General features: G+C 44.7%; 1 protein-coding gene across 13 annotated transcripts in view; it reads right to left on the bottom strand.

Moving 5' to 3' along the window:
- CAPN15 (calpain 15) overlaps positions 1-23,008 on the bottom strand; it is a 274,954-nt gene that overhangs the window by 31,867 nt on the left and 220,079 nt on the right. For all 13 annotated transcript variants that reach the window (XM_033963916.1, XM_033963911.1, XM_033963908.1 and 10 more), the window contains one exon: positions 7,626-7,849. In XM_033963916.1, coding sequence (XP_033819807.1) covers positions 7,626-7,849 — 224 coding nt within the window. The remainder of the gene's footprint in view (positions 1-7,625; positions 7,850-23,008) is intronic.

Consider the following 23,008-nt stretch of genomic DNA (forward strand, 5'->3'; position numbering starts at 1 on the left):
GAAGTTAATGTACTTTGTTGCAAAAGTGGAATAGTAGTTGGAATTGAGGGAATATGTGGTTCACTTTTCACTGGTTTTGAAATAATAAAGGGGGCAATTTGCTAACCAAAATGGAACACAAGCAAACCAATAAAGAAGTATTCTATAATGGCATCTTGGCACCCAGACGCCACTATAAAATAGGTACTCATAGCATTGCATCGGAATGCTTAAAAGAAGGTGCCCATTTATAGAATTGACAATAAATCTGCATTTTAAATGGATGGTTGGCATCTATATCCTTATCACAAACCTATTCCATCTCTAAATATTTAAGAAAAACACAAGTCAATCATGAGAGCAGCAGTTTAGAGTTTCTCTTTTTTTTTAAACTGTTTAGAGCAGTGGTGCTCAATGCCAATTCTCGAGATCTACCACTCAGTCAGGTTTTAAGGAATTCCATAATGAACATGCATGAGATCTACAGGTCTCTCTCCATATTTGTGGAGGTTAGGTGTGCAGCCCTCTCACAAATACTATAATTTCATGAATAACGTTCTTCCCCTATATTCTCAGAGTTGGACCCCACAGTGATGTCAGCAGCAGTTCAGAGAGTATACAGTGAGGGTCAGTGCAGCAGCTTTAATGTTAAAAAAAACAGTGTGCAGAATGACTGCTAATGAGGAGGCGAGAAAAAAAACTAAAAGCATTTCAGGAAACAAGGGAACTGCATATGTTTGGGAGGGTGGAATACTTGTGAATAACCAAAGTCGCAAATGCCAAACCCACAAATATGGAGGAAGACTGAATTTGCATATAATGGAGGCAGGAATGCAAAAATCTTGCATATTCATTGGGGAAATCCTAATAACCTAACTGGGTTGCAGACTGACACTGAGCACAGAAACATAGAAACATAGAAATAGACGGCAGATAAGGGCCACGGCCCATCCAGTCTGCCCACGGCCCATCCAGTCTGCGAATAGATCCCACATGTCTATCCCATTTGGCCTTAAAATCTGGCATGCTGCTGGCCTCAATAAGCTGAAGTGGAAGACTGTTCCAGCGATCAACCACCCTTTCAGTGAAGAACTTCCTAGTGTCACCATGCAGTTTCCCGCCCCTGATTTTCCACGGATGCCCCCTTGTTGCCGCGGGACCCTTGAAAAAGAAGATATCTTCTTCTACCTCGATGCGGCCCATGAGATACTTGAATGTCTCGATCATATCTCCCCTCTCTCTACGTTCCTCGAGTGAGTAGAGCTGTAACTTCCCTAACCGCTCCTCGTATGGGAGATCCTTGAGTCCCGAGACCATCCGGGTGGCCATTCTCTGGACTGATTCTAGTCTCAGCACATCCTTACGGTAATGCGGCCTCCAGAATTGCACACAGTACTCCAGGTGTGGTCTCACCATGGAGCAACCCTGCATTTTGGATGGCAGCAGTATGGTATCACTTCCTCTCTAATGAAATGGAGTTTTTGGGGGAACTTCTAAAGCATAATCTTGCAGGAAAATGAATGGGCATCAAAAGTCTCGGGAAGGGTGTGGACATACAAGCCACTAGCTACCAACCCCCAGCACGGGTAATCTCTTACAAGAGTTGCACCCTCTCATGCTTCAGAGCATAAACAGGAGGGTCTTCATTCATGCTTTAGAACAGTGGTTCTCAACCCTGTCCTGGGGACTCCCCCAGCCAGTCGGGTTTTCAAGATATCCCTAATGAATATGCATGAGAGAGATTTGCATACCTGTCACTTCCATTATATGCAAATCTCTCTCATGCATATTCATTAGGGATATCTTGAAAACCCAACTGGCTGGGGGGGTCCCCAGAACAGGGTTGAAAACCACTGCTTTAGAAGCTGAATTCTGGCAACTGTTGCACAAGTATTTACACAATAGGAAAAACACCACAGCTGACTATAGAGAGATTAGGTTTTTACCTTGCTAATGTCTTTTCCAGTTTAGATATGTCATTCTGGACAAGCAAGTTAACTCTCCATGGTTGCGAGCCTCTGCAGAAGAAATCCACTCCGGATTTTTTCTGTAACCCTCCTACTGCACTGAGAGCTCTAATGCCACCTACAAAATGCTCATTCAAAATGCAAATAAAGCTACTAAACTGACTGTATTAATGTGGATAAGGGCAAATGATGCACACGAGGAAAAGTAATCCCAATATCAGGTCCAAAATGCTGGATTCTGAGTTGGAAAGCACCACCCATGAAAAGGATCTTGCAATCATTATGGACATTCCAGTGTACCATGGTTACTAAAAAAGCAATTAAAATGTTAGGAATTATTCAAAAAGTAAAGGAGAACAAATCTGAGAATATTAGTATGCCTCTGTATAGGTTCCTGGTACAAGTTAGTCCTTAAGAAAGCAAGAACTTTTCCAAAATTAGGTGAAGTAGGGAAATGGGAAAACTTCTCCAACTCGTAAGTCTGTTCTGCTCAAACCAAGTAGCATTAGAACTATGAACAATCAAACAGAGTAACAAACATGCCAACACAAGCATCAAAAGAACTCAAATAGTACCCGAAAATACACTAGTAATAAATTACTATTCATTGCCTCAAAGGTCTGGCTGGCCTCCAAGTAACAGACTTGGAGAAGAACATTCTTAATGAGACAGTAGGCAGGCACAGGAAAGAAAGACAGAGTAGGGGTCCACAATGACACACTTATCTACTGGAAAAAATATTAGTAAGGTAAGAACCTAATCTTTTTTTTTCAGTGCAATAGATGTGTCATTCTGGACACGTGGGACGTACAAAAGCAGTCTCAGAAGTTTAGGGCAGGATGACTGTGTCAGCACGTAGCACTGAGGACCCAAAGGCAGAGACCTCCCTTGCTGCCACATCCACCCTAAAGATCCTAGCAAATGTATGTAGAGTGTACCAATTTGCCACCCTACAAATCTCCGCTGGAGAAACTGCCCTAGCTTCTGCCCACGATGAAGCTACACTTCTGGTCATATGCATCTTTACAGAAACAGGGGACTGTTATCCACAAACAATGTATGCTGACAAAATGGCCCTTGGGAACCACTTGGAAATTGTGGCCTTGAAACTGGACACACCTCGCTTAGCTGAATTAGTCAGCACAAAAAGATGATCAGAGAGCCTAAAAATCCGTTGGTGACCTTCAACTTAGATATTTCTGGGCCAGAAACCCAAAGCTCTGCAGGGTAGTGTGCTTAGGTTCTATCTACTAGAGTCTCCCTCAAAGCTCACTCCAGCCCATCAGTAATAATTAATACTTCACCCGAAACTCATAGTTAATCAATACATCGCTATAAAATATCTAATAACATATTCAAATTTATCAAACCCATACAACAATCATATTATGGAATTCTGCGCTACCTGCAAAGCACACATACATTTTACTGATATTCCCAAAAACACAATGTTACTATAATACATCTCTGCAAGCACTACAATCTGAACAACTTTCTTAAAATCATACCTATACAAGTATGCTTGAAGCTTGCTTAAGATTCGCAATTTGAAATAAGTCATTCTGTACATGCTCTATTGAGCAGGGATTCTCTCTTATATTTTTAATATACAGTGATACATACATCTAGCAGCGCTATAGAAATGATTAGTAGTAGCAGTACCACACAAGATTCTCCTCAATAATAATTTGTAGTGAAGACTGCCAGACAGAAGCATCTGGCCCATACAAGGTTAGATTTTATTAGTTTGCTGCTCTTCAAAGGGAAGTCTTAGTGTCAGTTTATTAATCCAACAAAAAATTTGAAGTGAACTTTTCTCTACATTATTAAACTTTAAATCAGTTTCCTCTTTAGAATCAGGTTTTTAAAAAGTCCAGCAGTAAGATGTTCCCTGAAAAGCAGTCTATGCTCCTAGGAAGTCATCCAGGGTGGAATTTTGAAACTGTGCCAGGTACTTGTGACTTGAGTTGGCCACTGTTGGAAACAGGACACTGGGCTTGATGGACCTTTGGTTTGTCCCAGTATGGCAACACTTATGTTCACAGTTTTATGTATGCTTAATCTGATTTTCAAAGCAAAAAGTATGCACTTAGAAAATTACCTCAGGGAAACTCAACACAAACATTTACCCCAGCTTTGGGTTTAATTTACTCTGACTTTTAAAAAAATATGCATATAAATGAAAAACCCCTTCTTCCACCCTGTTTACTAAGAATGCCTCTGTACAGTCCAAGTTAATTTATGCATGAACAGGCAGTATATACATGCAACATTACCCCAGGGTCAGCCCTACCATCCACCAACTGTTTTTTGCACATGACCCCAATTTTCAAAGAAAATAAGAATTGCCATACTGGGCCAGACCGACGGTTCATCAAGCCCAGTATCCTATTTCAAACAGTGGCCAACTCAGGTCCCAAGTACCTAGCTAGATCCAAAGTAGCAAAACAGATTTTATGCTGCTGATCCTAGGATTAAGCAGTGGATTTCCCCAAACCATATCAATAATGACCTACAAGGTCTGTTCAAAAAGTTCCAGGACAGTTTGATTTGAGCACCAACGGAAAGTTCTTTTGAGATGTACTAGGTGGCATTGAGTAGCTTGAAACCTCATGAGTACTCTCCTTTTTTCCACTTGTTGATAACAATTTTCATCTCCGAGCTACAGCAGTTTTTGTGAAAGTGTGTTTTCGTGGTTGGCTATTTTTAATCATGTGCGACCTCAATGAGCAGCGCTACAGAATGGAGTTCTGTTTTAAATTGGGTAAGACCACTACAGAAACTTAAGAAGTGTTGAAAGTGGCTTATGGGGAACATGTCATGAGTTGTGGAAGGTGTTTTGAATGGTATCCACACTTCAAAAGTGGTTGTGAATCAGTGGAAGATGATTCACAAACTGAAAGACCATCAACGTCAACTAATGATGATCATGTTAATCAAGTAAGGGTTCTTGTGTGAGTTAATCTATGATTAACTATTAGAGAATTGGCAGAGAAATGCAACATCTCCATTGGTTCAAGCCATAATGTTCTAACGGAGAAGTTACGGATGTCTTGCGTTGAGAAAAGTTTGTTCAACAGTTGATTACCGACGACCAGAAGAACAACCGCGTCATGACCTGTCAGAATCTTCTTCAGCAGGCAAATGAAGATGAAACATTTTTTGACAAAATGATAATTGATGATGCCTATGATTATGATGTGGAAACCAAAATCGTCTCAATGGAGAACCAAAACATCGCCAAACCTGAATAAAGCTCAGTGAATTTAGTCAAACGTCAAAGTGATATTAACAGCTTTTTTTGACAGTCACTACGTTGTTCACTATGAATTTCTGCCACAAGGACAAACTGTCAACCGAAATTACTATGTGAAAGTGTTGAAACAACTCCGTGAGAGAATCAGGAGGAAGCGGCCCGAACTTTGGAGGGAACAGTCATAGTTCCTGCATCACAACAATGCGCCCGCTCATGCCGACATCAAAATTCATGAATTTTGAGCAAAAAACGTGACGACAGTTCTTCTCCAGCCATTTTACTCTCTTGACTTGGCTCCTCCTGAATTCTTCTTGTTTCCTAAACTTAAATCCACGCTGAAAGGAAAGTGATTCAACACCATTGAAGACATAAAGCAAAATTCAACACAGCAATTTTTGGCGATTCCTGAAGATGCGTTTAAGGATCGTTTCCAGAAGTGGAAACAACAGTGGGAAATGTATATGTAAGGAAGCGGATATGTGGGAAGTGGGAAGTGTATATGTAAGGAAGCGGACCCAATGGAATAAGTTGTAAGATTGTTTAATAAGTTTTTAAAAAATCAGTCCTGGAACTTTTTGAACAGACCTACTTCTATCCCACTTTTCAGCACCTATTGATTTTGCAAATGAGGTCCCACACAAATTTCTGTACATAACTCCATATCCTTCTGCACTCCCCATAGGCTGTCCCTGCCATATCTAAATCTTGTGGAGGCAATTTGTAAAAACCTGTATCCATGGGCAAAGTACTGTTTGGCTCACAGAAAATTAACCTCCCCAGGGTTAAAATATTAGCTCAGCTGTTTCAGCAATCAATGCTGTATTACTACAAGCATGTGCTCCTGCCCCTCATTTTCTGTTCTGTATACTTTTGATTAATAAAGTTTAAACCATTTATACCAACAGTCCTTGATTCACTTCATCTCTAATCCAGATAATCTCTGAATTCTTCAAAGCTCACTGTACACGGTTAGCAGTTACCGTATATACTCGAATAAAAAATGAGATTTTTGGGCCCAAAAAGTGGCACAAAAATGGGGGTCTCAGTTTATATTCGGGTCAGCACTGACCCGTCACCTCCCAAACCTTTTGCAGGCCAACTTTAAACATCTTTTATCTCCCCCTTATGTCTCCCCCCCCCAACTAGCGTATCTGTTCAATCCCTGGTGATCCAGCGGTGGGCCAGGACAGGAGGGATCCTTCCCGCCTCCTGTCCCAGCTGACTCTAAGAAGTTTTACCTCCCTCCCCTCCTCCCCTGCATACTTTTCAAATCCTTGGTGGTCCAGCAGTGAAACGCGACAGGAGCAACCTTCCTTCGTTCCTGCCCATGTAGAGCCGCTAGCTGATTGGTTGCTGCGAGTTCTCGCTGGAGCAGGAGACAGATGGGATCCCTCCTGTCCCAGTCCACCACCGGACCATCAGGGATTTAAAAGGTACATGGGGGGAGGGGGGGTGACGGGAGGAATATAAAAATTGTTAAAGTTGGCTGGGGCAGGAGACAGGAGGGATCCCTCCTGTGCCCACCCACCACTGGACCTCCAGGTTTTACAGCAGGCCTGCTGGAGGCCTGTACGGCATGAGGAGGGAGGGTATAGAAACTGGTAGAGCAAGGAAGGAGTGGGGCTGGGTACAGAGACCAGCATGGCAGGGGAGGGGGCTGGATGCATAGTCTGGTAGAGGAGGGAGGGAGGGAGGGGGAACAGGGTGCAGAGCCTGGCAGGACTGGGGAGGGATGAGGTGGTCTGGGTGCAGAGCCTGGCAGGGCAGGGCACTGCACTTGAATATTACACCCCCGGTTTATATTCGAGTCAACTTTTATTCCTCCTTTTTACGTGGAAAAAAGGCTACCTTGGTTTATTTTTGGGTCAGTTTATATTTGAGTATATATGGTATTGTTCAAGAAAAATGAATAATACAGTCAAACTTTTCTGCTTCCTCTTAACTATACTCAGTCTCTTTGTAGCTGCTTAGTTCTTAACCTCTCTTTTTACAGATGAGAGGCTCCTTAAGTTTAGTGAACCTCCATATTCTGTCTAACCCAACATTGAATAGCTGCTTAGTCTCAACCCTACCTAGTTTCCCTAGAGAGAAAAGATACTTACCTGTACCAGGTATTCTCTGAAGATGGTGAAGAGCATTACAAGATCTTAAGCATATGGAGCAGTTCCCATGCTCTTGCAGCACATCTCACTTGTACCAAGATAAGCAGCAGAACCACAGAAAGGGAGAAGGGAGGGTATATGAGATTGGTGAATTACTTGTCTTCAGGGACCTAGTTAAGCCCCTTTGTCCACCTTATTTTACTTTCTTTTGGCTTGGCTACCCTCACTCCACATCTTAGTCTGATTATAGTTATTAAGTTCCCACCACCTTAACTTGCCCAGTCTCCTTACTGCTAGTTAACCCCTCCCCCCTCATCTTACCCAGCCTCCTTAGAGCTCAGCATTTTGGCCCAGATGAGGTCAGTGTCAATGGGCTCCTCACGGGGGTTAGTGGAGCTGACCTGCAGCATCAGGCTCTCGCAGGGGGCACCAGTTAATGTAGCCAGGCCTTCAATAGCACGCCCTGCCTGGAGGGCAAAATACGAGCCATGGAGCTTAGCCAGAGCTTTTTCTATCAGGGCTACCCACAGCTGCTTCCTCTGGGCCTGTGAATAAAAATGGCAGAACCATTATATAGGAAACAGAAAGAGAAGACCCAAGATAAAACACTGAAATTCAGAAACATTATTGAGTTTGCCTGGCTAAAATATAAAACAGGTCATTTTGGGGAACTGTAAGATATCAATAAATTCACTATAATCATTTATAGTGGTCTAGTATAAAGTCTACACCATTATATATTTTCCATATTCTGCTTTCTAAAAATACAATCCAAACAGGAGTTGTTTCTCTGATCTATGCGCCCTACTCTATACTTCCAATGTGAACGAACAATTACACAAATATTCACAAAATAATTAAAAATAAGAAACAAAAAGAGTCTTGATTGCTTAAGTCTTCTTAGTGGTTAGCCTTTTTGTAGCAGTAATAGTTAAGTGAGTTTTTGCCCATTATTCTTGGCAGGATAGCTCAAGCTGGTTGAGTATTGTCAATGGACTGCAGTCTTGAAACTGATTTTCTACTGGATTCAGGTTTGGACTTTGATTTAGTTTATTTTTATGCCACCTTTTAAAACATTAAAATGGCTCACAGGATAAAATTTTGACAATAACATACACATACTTTAAAACATGAAAACCTATCAACTCGAAACTAAACTGTTGTACAATTCCAGAAATGCCCTCTTAATCATTTACTCTCATCTTGCTTTTCACCCCACTAGTCCTAATTACTCCATCAGAATTTATTACTTTTTACCACAAAATTATAAAATAACCATGCCTTTAAATAGTGTCTAAAACTCAAAAGCCCTTTTTGCATATCTCATATTTAGGGACTTCCACTGCATGGATGATTTTACAGATCATAATTAGTGCTTTAAACTTAAACCTATCTTCAGTCAGCGAAAGTAAGCCTACATCTAGCCTCACAAAACCTGCAGAAATCATTGCTAAAATGCTATGGTTAGATTTAACATCTGAAACTACAGAAGATGACTCCTGTAAATCCAGGACTGCAAATGAACCCCATATTTTCTCCACATCCATACCTTTTTCACTTTTATTAAAACAAAATTATTATGAATATTTTGAATTTTATTATTATAAAAAGAGATCAGGATCATAAACAGGTCATAAACAGGATAACTCTTTTATCAACAATCTCAGGTTCGGACTTCTGGTGACGTCATCACCTTGAATGGCGGGTTAGAGCCGGAGCTCTGATCCCGGAGTAAACGTTCCCCCGATCAGGAGCAGATACGCCGCGGTAGCGAGCTGGGCACCTGGTGAGCAGAATGAGAGAAGCTGAGCGGATCCATAATATGCTGTCTAAAAAGAAAACCGACGAGGGGAGACCGCACGAGAAGGCGCTAGAAAAAAGCGGCCTGCGCCAGTCGCGCGGAGCCTCGTGAGCGTCCCAGCGTGAGTCCGGGGAGAGTGGGTCTGATGAAGAGTCGGAGAAGGGGGTCTCTCCGAGACTGCGACGCATGGACTCCTCCTCCGCAGCAGTGACTAAGGCAGACCTCCAGCAATGGGTTTGCGACATTAAACAGGAGGTTGCTGGTGTCAAAGGGAAAATCCGGGACGCAGTGAAAGAAATCAAGAGGGAAATAGCAGACCTCATGGGGAGAGTGGAGGAGACCGAAAGGAGAATGGGGGAACAGGAGGAGGAGGTACAAAACTTGAGTGGGGCATTTGAGGCGGCCCAAAAGGACTGGCAGGACTGTTACCACCGGGTGAAGAATCTGGAAAACCGGTCCCGCCGGAATAATGTCCGCATCCGCAGTGTACCTGAATCGGCGAATTATACAGATGCGGTGAAGGTGGTGCAGGAGATATATCAATCTCTCTTCTCCTTGACTGAAGATGGTGGAGAACCCATTGGGGTCTTGAAAGTGGACCGGGCTCATCGCACACTGGGACCCAAGCGAGATGACTATCCAAGGGACATTATTGCATGTCTCCACAATTTTGCCGACAAGGAGCGGATGGTGCGCAAGACCCGGGATCTGGGGTCGTTTGAGTGGAAGACCCATAAAGTGGAGGTGTTTCAGGACCTTTCTGCTATTACTTTGCTACGCAGGAGAGAGTTTCGCCCGATCGTGATGATCCTGAAGCAGAACAACCTCCGATATCGATGGCTGTTCCTCTTTGGGCTCCTTCTCACTATTAACGGTGCCCATAAGAAAGTGACCACTGTAGCGGAGGCTGGAAAATTGTTGCGGAAGGAGGGGATCCTTACTGGAGAGGTTCTGACGCTGGACCGGCAAGGGGCTTGGCAGTCAGAGAAATTTCGCTGGAGAGAGCGTGTGACCAGGTCACGAAAACCGGGTGCTGGTGGTCGAGAGGTGGAGGAACCATATGGGAGAAGCGGAGCTGGACCTTCCAATTGCACTGGCGAGTGAACGATGGCGGATCCTGCTTGGCTGCTCTTGGACAGTTGGGACTTTCAATGCCTTGACTGGGCAGATGTGTTGCTTGGAATGTGTGGGGGGCTGGATGTGAGGGGTTATTATTCATGGGGGTGAGTGTGCGAGGGTGCTTAGGGGAGAGTGAATGGGGATGATTGCTTGTTGGGGGGCTGTGGAGAGGAGGGGGAATGGATGAGGGGTTCATGAGCTGGGGTGGGGTCACCCGGAGTCATGGGAGGGCTGAGGAGCAGGTGGATGTCGGTAGGGTTGGGAGGGGGGTGGGGATAGGGGGTGGGTAGGGGACAGCATGGGCTTTTGGGTCTGGAGTGGGGAGAGGGGGAAGAGGGGTGCATGGTGTGGGGAAGGATTCTTGGGTTATGGGACCTGATTCTTTGAGATTGGGCAGTTTTAACGTTAAGGGCCTCAATATGCCACGTAAACGCCAGCTCTTGTTGAAGGAGTTGAAGAGGCTGCGTATTGATATCAGCTTCATTCAGGAAACTCATTTTGTGCGCCCTGGGGAGAAGCTGGTACAATATAGAGAATATCCGGGAAGGGTCTGGGCCTCCAATAGGAAAGAACGGTAAAAGGCAGGGGTGGGCATTTTGTTTGCTAAACGTCTTAAGATCGTGCCTGAACGGGAATGGAGGGATGAGAGGGGGCGATGGGTGATTTGGGTGGGGCAGATAAATGGGGAAGTAGTCACTCTGGTGAATTTGTATGCCCCGAATTCTAAACAGGGTTCTTTTTTCGATGAGGTATTGGCCAAGGTACTGCAGGTTAAGAAGGGGTCTGTGCTTGTGGGAGGGGATTTTAATTTAGTTATGGATCCCAGGTGGGACTCTACGGGGGTTGGAGGGGACCGGCTTAAGTCCGATAGGAAACACCTTAAACACTTTGTTGACGTACTCAATATTGTAGATGGGTGGAGATCTCAGCATTGCATGGATAAAGATTATACGTACTACTCCCCTGTTCATGGGGTATATACTAGAATTGATATGTTGTATCTGGATAAGGGGTGGGGGGGTAGATTACTGGGGTCCTCCATTGGGGACATTGGCTGGTCAGATCATGCTCCCATTTGGATGGATGTGCGATGGGGTGCTTCGAGAGTAGGTGATCAATACTGGAGATTGAATGATAGTTTATTGAGAGATCCGCAGCTGGTCCGCAAGGTGGAGCAGGTTATTGTGGATTTTTTGGAGCATAATAATGTTGATTCCTACTCTCCGATAACGATATGGGAAAGTTTGAAGGCCGTACTGCGGGGGGAGCTTATTTCTATGGCCGCTCATAAAAAGAGGCTTCAATTGCAGAAGGAACGGAGTCTGAGAGAGACTTTACGTCAACTGGTAGATCAACATAAGAGGGGCCAGGGGGGTGCTCCCCTTGGGCTTCGGATAAGGAAAGTTCGGGCGGAATTGGGGAAGATGGAGGATGAGGAGATTCAATTCAATTTGAGCGTCTTTGTTTAAGGTTCTTTGAATCTGGTAACAGAGCGGGGAAATTGCTGGCTCATCGTCTGCGCCTGCAGCAGACGCAGTCTAATATCATGGCTATTAAGGATGGCTCGGGACAAACCTTGACGGCTGAGGGGGCTATTCAGGCACGATTTCGTGAATTCTATCAGCAGCTTTATACACCAGAGAGTCAGGGGTCAGGGGAAGAGATTGGGAATTATCTTCAAGATTTGGGCTTGGCATCCCTCAAGGCCTGTGAGGCGCAAGAGCTAGATGAGGACATTACGTTGGAGGAGGTACATAATGTGATTCGACAATTGAGACCGGGGAAATCACCGGGCTTAGAAGGGTTCACGGGGTTGTTTTATAAGAAGATGTCTACATTGGTGGCTCCATTGTTGGTGCGTTTATATAATGATCTGAGAGAGGGAGCCCAATTGCCCTTTTATATGCGGCTGGCTGGGATTACGATTTTACCAAAGCCTGGGAAGGATGCCACTCAGTGTGGGAGCTACAGGCCTATCTCACTGTTGGGTATTGATACCAAAATTCTGGCTCGAGTGCTGGCTGATCGTTTATCTCCTCACATGCCAACACTTATTCACCCAGATCAGGTGGGATTCATAGGGGGAAGGCAGGTGGCAGATGGAATCCGCAAAGTTCTGAACTTGATCTGGCAGGCCCGACGTAGTAGAGGTCCTTGGGTAGCAGTGGCGGTGGATGCCGAGAAGGCCTTTGACCGCGTGGATTGGCGATTTATGGAGGCAGTTCTTCGCCATGTGGGTCTGGGGGCCAGATATGTGTCTTGGATTCTGTCTTTGTATAACGGACCTCTGGCGTGTGTGAAAATTAATGGGGTATACTCTGCTCCTTTTGAGCTCAGGCGGGGCACGAGACAGGGTTGTCCGCTCTCGCCTTTGCTTTTTGCTTTGGTGATTGAGCCTCTTGCGCAAAAGATCTGACTAGCCACTGGGGTGAAGGGCGTACGGGTTCAAGGGGGTGAGCATAAATTATCCTTATTTGCTGACGATATTTTAGCAATTGTGGAGGGCTCGTCGGAGTCCCTTAGATCCCTTCAGGAACTTATGACAGACTATGGGGCTTTATCAGGCTTTAAGGCCAATATGACTAAAACGGAGATATTTAATATATCGGTCCCGGCAGTGGATATACCTTGTATTCAGAGGGTGGTATCCTTTCAGTGGGTTAAGGGCCCTATACGATATCTGGGTATCCAGTTGGGGGTGGATTGGACGTCCCTATTTCAGCTTAACTATATTCCTTTGGTGGCATCCTTAGCTAGGGATATGGATCGGTGGGCCTCATTATATGTATCTTGGATGGGGCGCATGGAGGTTATTAGGATGTTGGTCCTACCGAAGTTCTTATTTTTTTCAGGTTTTGCCAATAGAAGTCCCTAGACAGTATTTTCTCCAATGGCAGTGGAACCTTTTACGATTCGTGTGGGGAGGTAGACGACCCAGGGTGGCTCAATGGGCCATGTTCAAGTTTAAAGCAGAAGGGGGTCTGGGAATCCCCCATTTGGAGCATTACTACCGCGCGGCTCAGCTCCGAGCGGGGGTGGAGTGGCATGCGCCATCTTTGAAGTTGTGGGTGCAGGTAGAGCAGGGAGTTTTGAGTGGCTCGGGGGGGGCTCGAACCCTTGGGTCGCTTATGTGGGAGGACTTGGGGGCACAGGAGTTGGGGACCATTTCTAACCCGTTTACTAAATGGACGTTGAGGGTGTGGAAGGGAGAGGCTAGCAAACTCCTGGGTCGAAGTAAGGGGTTGCATCATTTACCATTGTGCACTGCCTCTGATTTCGTACCGGGCAGAGATGGGGGGCTATTTGTGCGGTGGGAAAGGAAAGGGTTGCAGTACTTTGGCCAATTCCTAGAGGGGGAGTCCATTTGTGCTTTTCCAGAGATCCAAAAGCTCTATCAGCTTGATTCTAAGGACCTCTTCCCGTATTTACAAGTGAAAAGTTATTTGCAGAAGGCTAAAAGGGCTGATGCTGCAGCTTATAGCTGTTCCGACTTTGAGCAGCTTTTGGAGTCCCCAGTGCGTAGAGGTTGCATTTCGCTGTTGTATAAATGGGTGCATCAGGATAGGGACCAGAAGCCTCAGTATTTACTGGCTTGGGAAGGGGACTTAGGGCAGGTGTTTGAGGCATCTCTGTGGGAAACTATTTCGTCTAGGGTACACCATTTAGCTGTGGCCCCTATGTTGGTGGAGAATGCGCTTAAAATGCTGGTGCGCTGGTATCTCACCCCAGTGATCCTGAGTAAGATGTCCGCTACGGGCACGGACTTATGTTGGAGGGGATGTGGGCAGCGGGGAACATTCTTTCATATGTGGTGTAGTTGTCCCTCCATTCAAGACTTCTGGAGTCAGGTGTTTAAGTATGTGGGGGCTCTCCTTCAAGTGCCCCTCACGGAAAGGGTGGAGGTGGCTTTGTTGGGGTTTCCCTCTGGAGGGGTAGATGACACCCAGGATAGATTGGTACGATTGGCCTTTACAGCGGCTAGGCTGACTGTGGCTCAACACTGGCGCAGTACCGCTCCACCTACTTTGGCTTTAGTGCGAGAGAAATTGGGTTGGGTGTGTGAGAAATATCGGCTCTCAGCCTTGTTGACTAGAAAATGGCAGCAATATCACGATATTTGGGGGAGATACCTGGCAATGGAGGGTTTGGATGTGGATAGTTCTGTTGTCAGCTGAGGTACTGGCTCCGGCCCGGATGGGATCTGTGGGGGTTTGTCTTATTGGGGTTCTGTGATCTTTTGTCCCCTTTTCTGATTTTTCTTCTTTTCCTCTCATTGGGGTGCCATCGTGCCTACTGGTGGTGTTCTTGGGTTTTCGGGGGGTGAAGGGTGCTGTCACTAAGGGGGTGGGGGGGAGGGGGAGGGGGGGTGACATCAGGAGTTTTGTTGTTATGCAGATTGCCTGCCTGTATTGTTGTTGGATCTTCCTGATGTTTTGCTGTGCTGTTTTTTTCTTGTCATAAATAAACAATTGCAAAAAAAAAAAAAACAATCTCAGGTTCAAATATTTATATCTAACCAGATCTATTTATAGGTCATAACTTTTCCCTTTCATTTTTAGACCTTGTTTTATTGTAAAACATTTTTAATTATCCTTCTGATGTTGTTTTTCCTTAAATGTTCTCTTACTTTCTTTAATAATTGTAGTTCACTCCTTTTTCCTTATGTATCATTTATTAATTGTGTACATTGATTGTATGTTTGCCTGTTTAAATTGTTTTATTTTGTCCCCCCCCCCAATTTTTTTATTGTTATACGCATTGAAAATAGTTGATATTGCGTTTATATCAAAATTTTAATAAACTTGATACTTGAACTTGTTCTCACCTTGATAATATCTTTTCCAGTAGATAGGATTGGTATGCTGAACCTAAGGGTACTCTGTCCATTCTCGGAATCAAACTGTAGAATGATGTCTATCACAGCTTTTGAAACCACCTCCTTCTCCTGGGAGTCTGATGCCCCCTTCAGTTCGTTTCAAAGCATGCAAGAGCTCTAGAATAAAAGACAGGAGAAGGAGGGACACAGGGAACTCCCTGAAACCAAGGTTCTGATCTGCTCATATAACATTCAATAATAAAACTGTAATGTATAAATGAATGAACATTACCATTGAACAGTAAAACACATCAAATATAAGCAACAGCTTGAATATTAGTGGAGTTCAATTATCTCTTGAGATTCTACGTATTTACAAACTGATTCTGAACCCAAAGTCCAACTGGCAGAGAAGTCTTAGCTATGGAAAGGGCCATGAAGCATAAGACAGAAACAGAAATTATTGGGTGGAGGGATTCAGCATACCATTTCTATCTACTGGAAATATTATCTAGGTAAGAACCTAATCTCTTTTTCCAGTGCAATAGGAATAGTATGCTGAACCTTAGGAATGTACCTAAGCAGTCCCTGAAGTCCCGGGTGGGAGAGATAAGCCTACTTTCAGTACAGAGGATCCAAAAGTGGAATTCTCTTGTGCTGCCACATTCACCCTATAGAATTTAGTGAATATGTATAGGGAAGACCATGTTGCAGATCTACATATCCCCTACAGAGGTATCACCCTCAATTCCTCCCAAGAGGAGGCTACTCTTCTGGCCAAATGTGCTTTCAATGACACGGGTGGTTGTTTGCCACAGACAATATAGGTAGAGATCGCTGTCCGAATTTACCAGGAAATGGTGGCCTTGGAGGCTGATCTGCCTCAGGTTGATTCTTTGGTTAGGATAAAGAGATGGTCCGATAGACAAAACTCATTAGTCACTTCCAGGTAACACAAGAGAACTCTGCAGATGCCCAGCAGCAGCTTTAAAGCCTTGTCTTTCTTCTTAGAACCTATATGTTTAGAGGCTGGTAGCCTGACTTCCTGGTTGATGTCAAATGCTGAAACAACCTTTGGCAAAAAGGAAGGTACTATACGCAAGGGATCCTCAAAAATGAGTCCCTGCATGACAAAGCTTGCAATTCTGACTCTCTTCTGGCCAAAGTAATTGCAACTAGGAACACCACTTTGATCGTAAGATCCATGAGAGGAGTTTCCTCCAAAGACTCATTTGGGGCCCTCTGAAGATCCTCTAACACAATGTTGAGATTCCAGGAAGGGATCTTGGATTGGTGGCCTGAGCCTCAGGGCTCCTTTGAAGAATCTGCTGCTATCAAGCCTAGAACCTGTAAGCAATGTCACGCTATAGGTGCTGGCTGCAAGAGGAAGTTCGTAATTTGCCCCCAAAGCTTCTGTCTGCATGCTTCTGGTAGAAAAACTCGGCCTTCCACTGTGTTGAAGAGAACTCCCAGGTATTCCAAAGACTGAGTGTGAATTAATTAGCTCTTTCAAAAGTTTACAATCCAGCCCAGACTCTGCAAAGCTTGGACAACTAGAGCCACTGTTTTCTCCCTCTTCTCGAGACGGGTCTCTGATGAGCCAGTCATCTAGTTAAGGATGAACCAGCCAGACCACCCTGCCAGAAATTCTCCCGGCTGGACGGCTGCAATGACAGATCTCACCATCTCCATCTGGAAACGCAGAACTCTTAGGGCTACATTGATATGCTTGAGATCCAGAATGGGCCTCTGTCAGAATCTTTCTTGGACATGACAAAGTATATCGCGTATCTATCCAAGCCCTAATGTTCTTCTGGAATTAGCTCCATGGCTTGAATATTCAGCAATCTGTTTAACTTTGCCCAGCCTTGGACCACCCAATCTGGTTGGACTGCTGGAGAATACACAAACCAGTCAGACAGAGGGTATGAAAACTATCTTGTAACTTTCTCTGACAATATCCAAGACCCAAAGATCTGTCATTATGCTTTCCCAAACCTCCAGAAAGTCTGAGAGCCATCCTCCAATTTTCTGAAGGACATCTGGAGGCCTGGTATCATTGTGACTTCTGGAATATCTCTGTCTGGAACCTTGATAGTTTCTCTGAGCTGAGTCTCCATGAGGCGTACTGGCGAAAATGTTGGGACCCCTGAAAAGAGCTCCAGCACTGGTTTCTAGCCGCTCGAGATCTGCTATGCAGTAAGGACTTGGGATAACAACCTTGCACACTGGTCATAAGATCATACAGGTCTTTGCCATAAAGCATCTATGATCATATGTTCATTGAAGGGGAGCCTAAGCGTAGCCTTGGAAGATGAATCGCCCGCCCATTGTTTGATCCACAGAATGCATCAGGTGGAGATGGAATATGCATAGACTCTTGCCATGACTCTAATTGCATCATAAAGTGCATCAGCCACTTAGTCCACCACGAGCTAAGGTAATGGCTCAGCCTTTGTCAAATCCAGGGTTCGCAGCCATAAATGGCAGGCATGTGCTATGAAAGCAGCTGACACTGCCTTAGCTTCTAAGGCCAGGAATCAAACTGAATCCTGAGGACCATATCTACTCTCTGGTCCTGTGTATCTTCGTTCAGCATAACAAGCATCTGCTGTAAATCTTGATCCATAGGATACAGCTAGACATGGCTTTTGCCCCCTTTGAGGGAGCCTTCTGGGACCTCCAAGGGCTCTGTAAGCAGGAGTTTCATATCTGGGTGCTATGGAAAGGACTTAGGTTGAGATCAGACTCCACTCAAAAGAGAACAGATGATTGGGGCTGAGGCAGATTCATCTTAAGCTCACGAAGAGACTCAGTAATAATGTTTGGCAGGACTGAAGACTTGAACAACCACTGTTCTGTCTGGGTCTGTGGCTGGTATCTCATCCTGATCCTCAACATAGAAGGCTGAATTTCCCATCAGAGAGGACGCTGGGAAGCAGTGATCACAACATAATATGCTTCAACCTGGACGCAGGGGCGAAACATCGGTCCAGAACGACACTGAACTTCCGAAAAGGGAATTACAAAGGGATGACACTCATGGTGGGTAAGAAGATTAAGAAGAGGATAAGCACTGTAAAAATGCTAGAGCAAGCTTGGTCCCTTTTTAAGGACACAATCACCGAGGCGCAAAATCTATATATACCGCGTATCAACAAGGGATCCAAGAGGAAAAAGAACAAGGAACTGGCGTGGCTCACTGTAGAAGTGAAGGAAGCGATCAGAGACAAGAAAACTTTGTTTAAGGAATGGAAAAGGTCAAGAACGAACGAAAACTGGAATAAGCACAAACAGCATCAATGCAGGTGCCATAATCTAATCTAATCTAAACCATAAGGTGGTAAAAGGGGCCACAAGAGACTACGAAGAAAAAATAGCCAAGGAGGCGAAAACTTCAAGCCATTCTTTCGATATATTAAGGGGAAACGACCCGCGAAGGAAGCAGTGGGACCGTTGGATGACCATAGAATAAAGGGAGTGCTAAAGGAGAACAAAGCAATTGCCGACAAACTGAACACATTTTTTTGCGTCTGTATTTACCAAAGAGGATATACACAGCATACTGGAACCCATCAGGCTATATGCTGGAAACGAAGACGGGAAACTGACAGGGTTGACGGTCAGTCTAGAAGAGGTATGCAGGCAGATCAATTGGCTCAAGAGCAATAAATCCCCGGGACCAGATGGCATCCATCTGAGGGTCATCAAGTAACTAAAAGGGACTATAGTTGAACTGCTTCAACTAATAGCCAATCTGTCAATCAATTCTGGAAAGATTCCGGAAGAATGTAAGGTGGCGAATGTTACGCCGATCTTCAAAAAAGGTTCGAGGGGAGATCTGGGAAACTACAGACCGGTGAGTCTGACCTCGACACAGGGAAAGATGGTAGAGGCCCTGATAAAGAACCGCATCATTGATCACCTTGACGGACACAGTCTGATGAAGACCAGCCAGCACGGTTTCAGCAAAGGCATATCTTGTTTGACGAACTTGCTGCACTTCTTCGAGGGAGTAAACAGGCAGATAGACAAGGGCGACCCGGTCGACATTATATATCTGGATTTTCAGAAGGCGTTTGACAAGGTTCCGCATGAACGACTACTTCGGAAAATTGCAAGCCATGGAATTGAGGGTGAAATACTCACGTGGATTAAAAACTGGCTGGAGCATAGGAAACAGAGAGTGGGGGTAAATGGACAATACTCGGACTGGAAGAGCGTCACCAGTGGGGTGCTGCAGGGCTTGGTGCCTGGACCCGTGCTCTTCAACATCTTTATAAATGATCTGGACATTGGTATGACGAGTCAGGTGATTAAATTTGCGGCCAATACAAAATTATTCAGAGTAGTGAAGACACAGAGAGATTGCGAAGATCTGTAACGTGACATAATCAAGCTTGAGAAATGGGCATCGACATGGCAAATGAGGTTCAACGTGGATAAGTGTAAAGTGATGCATGTCGGTAACAAAAATTTCATGCACAAATACAGGATGTCTGGGGCGGTACTTGGAGAGATCTCCCAGGAAAGAGACTTGGGAGTTCTGATTGACAAGTTGATGAAGCTGTCCGCGCAATGTGTGGTGGCGGCGGCAAAAAGGGCAAACAGAATGCTAGGAATGATAAAGGGGATCACGCACAGATCGGAGGTTATCATGCCGCTGTAACGGTCCATGGTGTGTCCTCACCTGGAGTACTGCGTCCAGCATTGGTCGCCGTACATGAAGGAGGACACGGTACTACTCGATAGGGTCCAGAGAAGAGCAACTAAAATGGTTAAGGGGCTGGAGGAGTTGCCGTACAGTGAAAGATTAGAGAAATTGGGCCTTTTCCCCTTGAACAGAGGAGATTGAGAGGGGACATGATTGAAACATCCAAGGTACTGAAGGGAATAGACTTAGTAGATAAGGACAGGTTATTCACCCTCTCTAAGGTAGAGAGAACGAGGGGGCACTCTCTAAAATTGAAAGGGTATAGATTCCGTACGAACGTAAGGAAGTTCTTCTTCACCCAGAGAGTGGTAGAAAAGTAAAACGCTCTTCTGGGAAAACACCCTCCAGGGATTTAAGACAAAGTTAGACAAGTTCCTGCTGAACCGGAACGTAAGCAAGTAGGGCTAGTCTCAGTTAGGGTGCTGGTCTTTGACCAGAGGGCTGCTGCGTGATTGGACTGTTGGGCACGATGGACCACTGGTCTGACCCAACAGCAACAATTCTTATGTTCTTATGGGATGAAGTCTGAACTTTCACCATCTGAATCACTGTCCGACTGACAATCCAAGTCAGGGAGGAATTCTGCTTTCATAGAAGAAGTTCTTTAAAGATTCTTTGAAGCATGCGCTGAGGGTCGATCTTTAGTGTGCCCAAATTGCATATTTTGGCCATGCACATATGTCCGCTACAGCAGATAAATGAACTCTGGGGGTAAAGGCCTTAGTAGGCAACTTTCCTTCCCCTTTAGAAGGGAGGAGACGCCTCTTCTTTGGCTGTGGAGCTTCTGCACCAGTTCGGTGCCCTGTGCTGCTGTTCCGGAGCCTCTGGGGAAATTTTTGATTCCCCTAACAGGCTAAAAAGCCATGTGCCAAGCCCCAGAGGCTGTGTTGGAGTTGAACTTGAAGTTCCCGCCTTCCTCAACGCGGCACATGGCATAAGGGCGCTCTTCTGCTGTCCATCCTTTGCAAGCAACGCATGATATAGGGGTATTAGAGTCAGAGGACTTCATCCCTGGTATTTTGAAGGCAAAACAAGGTATTTTGGAAAAGTTTGAGAACTTAGAAAAAAAAAATCAGGAAAACCCAAGATGGCCACCACGTGTGTCTCTTTTTAAAGATGTCTGACTTATAGATTCAGATTTTTATATCAGCTTACTTTAAGCCTATCTGTACTCCCTTATGTTTTTTCCTTTCCCCACCCATTTTTTAATTTTATGAAATGATGTAACCCTCGCTGTTTTCTTTCTGTCTCCTGTGAAGTTTCCCTTATTATTTTACAGGGTCTGTGTTAACTTCTCTTTATAAGTATATTTTTTAGCTATGATTTTATGTAAACCACTTAGGCTGTACAATAAGCAGTATATCACGCCATAATAAACTTAAAACTTGCTAAAAAAAACCAGCTTAAAATCACCTTAGGCTGACCAAAAACCTCAAAAAACAGGATTTTAGGGGAGGGGGACCAAAGCCCTAGCTGTAAAAACAGCTAAAAACAGCTTTTGAAGACCCCCCTGCTCCGATTTTTCTCACAGGCTCCCACAGTCTTACTCACAGACCAAGTGCTGAGAAAATGGTGCTGCTGCTGCCTGATTCAGCTCCTCTCAGGTGTAGCTGTTCTAGGATAGGTCCTCTGCTTCCAGTCACTCAGCCACTTTGCTGGGATCTTTAGGCTGCCAGTCGGACCTCCATAGACCAACCCTCAACTCCACCACAGATCTCTCAAAAAAAAAAAAAATAAATAAAAAAGGTGGGGAGGAGATGAAATACAGCCAACATTGTGAATGCCCTGAAAGAATGCTATTAGTGCCTAAACAGCTTGTGCTCCAGCCCCTGACCAAGTCAAAGGGGTGAGCAAACACCAGGGGAACGGACCCTGAGCTGTTCAATTTTCAGCAGGCTGGCTGAAATAGGTCCTTGAAGTATACACCTGCTCTTCTCCACGCAGGCAGAGTAGACCCTTATCAAAAGGGGTCTCTGATGTCACAAAAAAGACTGCAACTAGAATGAAAAATCGTAAAACTATCACAAAATAAAAAAGAAATAAACCGAACAGATCAGAAGACACCTTTCATGCTCATAGAAACATAGAAATAGACGGCAGATAAGGGCCACGGCCCATCTAGTCTGCCCACCCTAATGTCCCTCCCCTACCTTTGCCCTGTGAATAGATCCCATGTGCCGATCCCATTTGGCCTTAAAATCAGGCACGCTGCTGGCCTCAATCACCTGCTCGTCTGCAGAGAGACTGAAGGGGGCAGCAGACTCACTGGAGAAGGAGGTTTCAAAAGCTGTGATTGACATATTTCTGCAGTGTGCTTGCTAGAATGGACAGAGTACCCTAAGGTTCAGCAAACCATTCCTACTACACCGGAAATTAAAAAAAAAATGGCAAAAGCTCCTTTATCCAATTCAAAAACTTTCCCCAAAACTAAGTTCTCATTTTCTTCTTGCAAAACCACTCCATTATTGTTTTTGGTTAGTGCTTAGGTTCATTGTCCTGCAGAAAGCTGAATTTTTCCCCAGTGCCCAGTCTATGGTGAATTGGAACAGGTTTTCCTCCGGGATCTGCATGTACTTTTCCCACCCATTCTTCTCTCAATCTTCACAAGCCTCCCTGTCTTCACTACTGCAAAGCATCTCCACAAATGATTAGCCCTAACTTCACATGCTTTACTAAAGAGCTGGTACACTTCTCCCTCCATATTCGCTGTGATAAGGGATTAACAGACCTGTGAATACAGAAAAACCGTGAATAACATTTTCATATGTTATTCGCTGTTTTCTATTAAAAACCATCATAAATATGGTGAAACCGCGAATAACATGGTGGGAGACCTGGCCTGTTCCTGAAGGAAAGGCAAAACATGGTGAAAAAATTGCTGGGAATCAGCGATTTTCTCTGTAAATGCTTGGAATCAGCGATTTCTCTATGCAAACTGATGTAATTGGGGGAGAGGAGCCAGCAAACTAAAAACTGCAAATAATCGAAACCGTAAATGCTGAAACCGCAAATACGGAGGGAGAAGTGTATTAGTAGGATAATGTGCAGAATCTGTTTTATGCGGCACATATTGCTTAATGTAAGCGCCATTTCGATTTTACCAGACTACAAAATCTCATTCATGCATGTACTGTCTCCTGAAAGTTTCTTTGCAAACACTCTATAGCACTGTTCTTCAACCGCCGGTCCGCAGACCAGTGTCGGTCCGCAGGAAATTTCTGCCGGTCTGCGCAGGGCCGGCAAGATTAAGGTGA

Source organism: Geotrypetes seraphini, chromosome 11 (genome assembly GCF_902459505.1).
Source record: "Geotrypetes seraphini chromosome 11, aGeoSer1.1, whole genome shotgun sequence".
In the NCBI taxonomy this organism is placed as follows: Eukaryota; Metazoa; Chordata; class Amphibia; order Gymnophiona; family Dermophiidae; genus Geotrypetes; species Geotrypetes seraphini.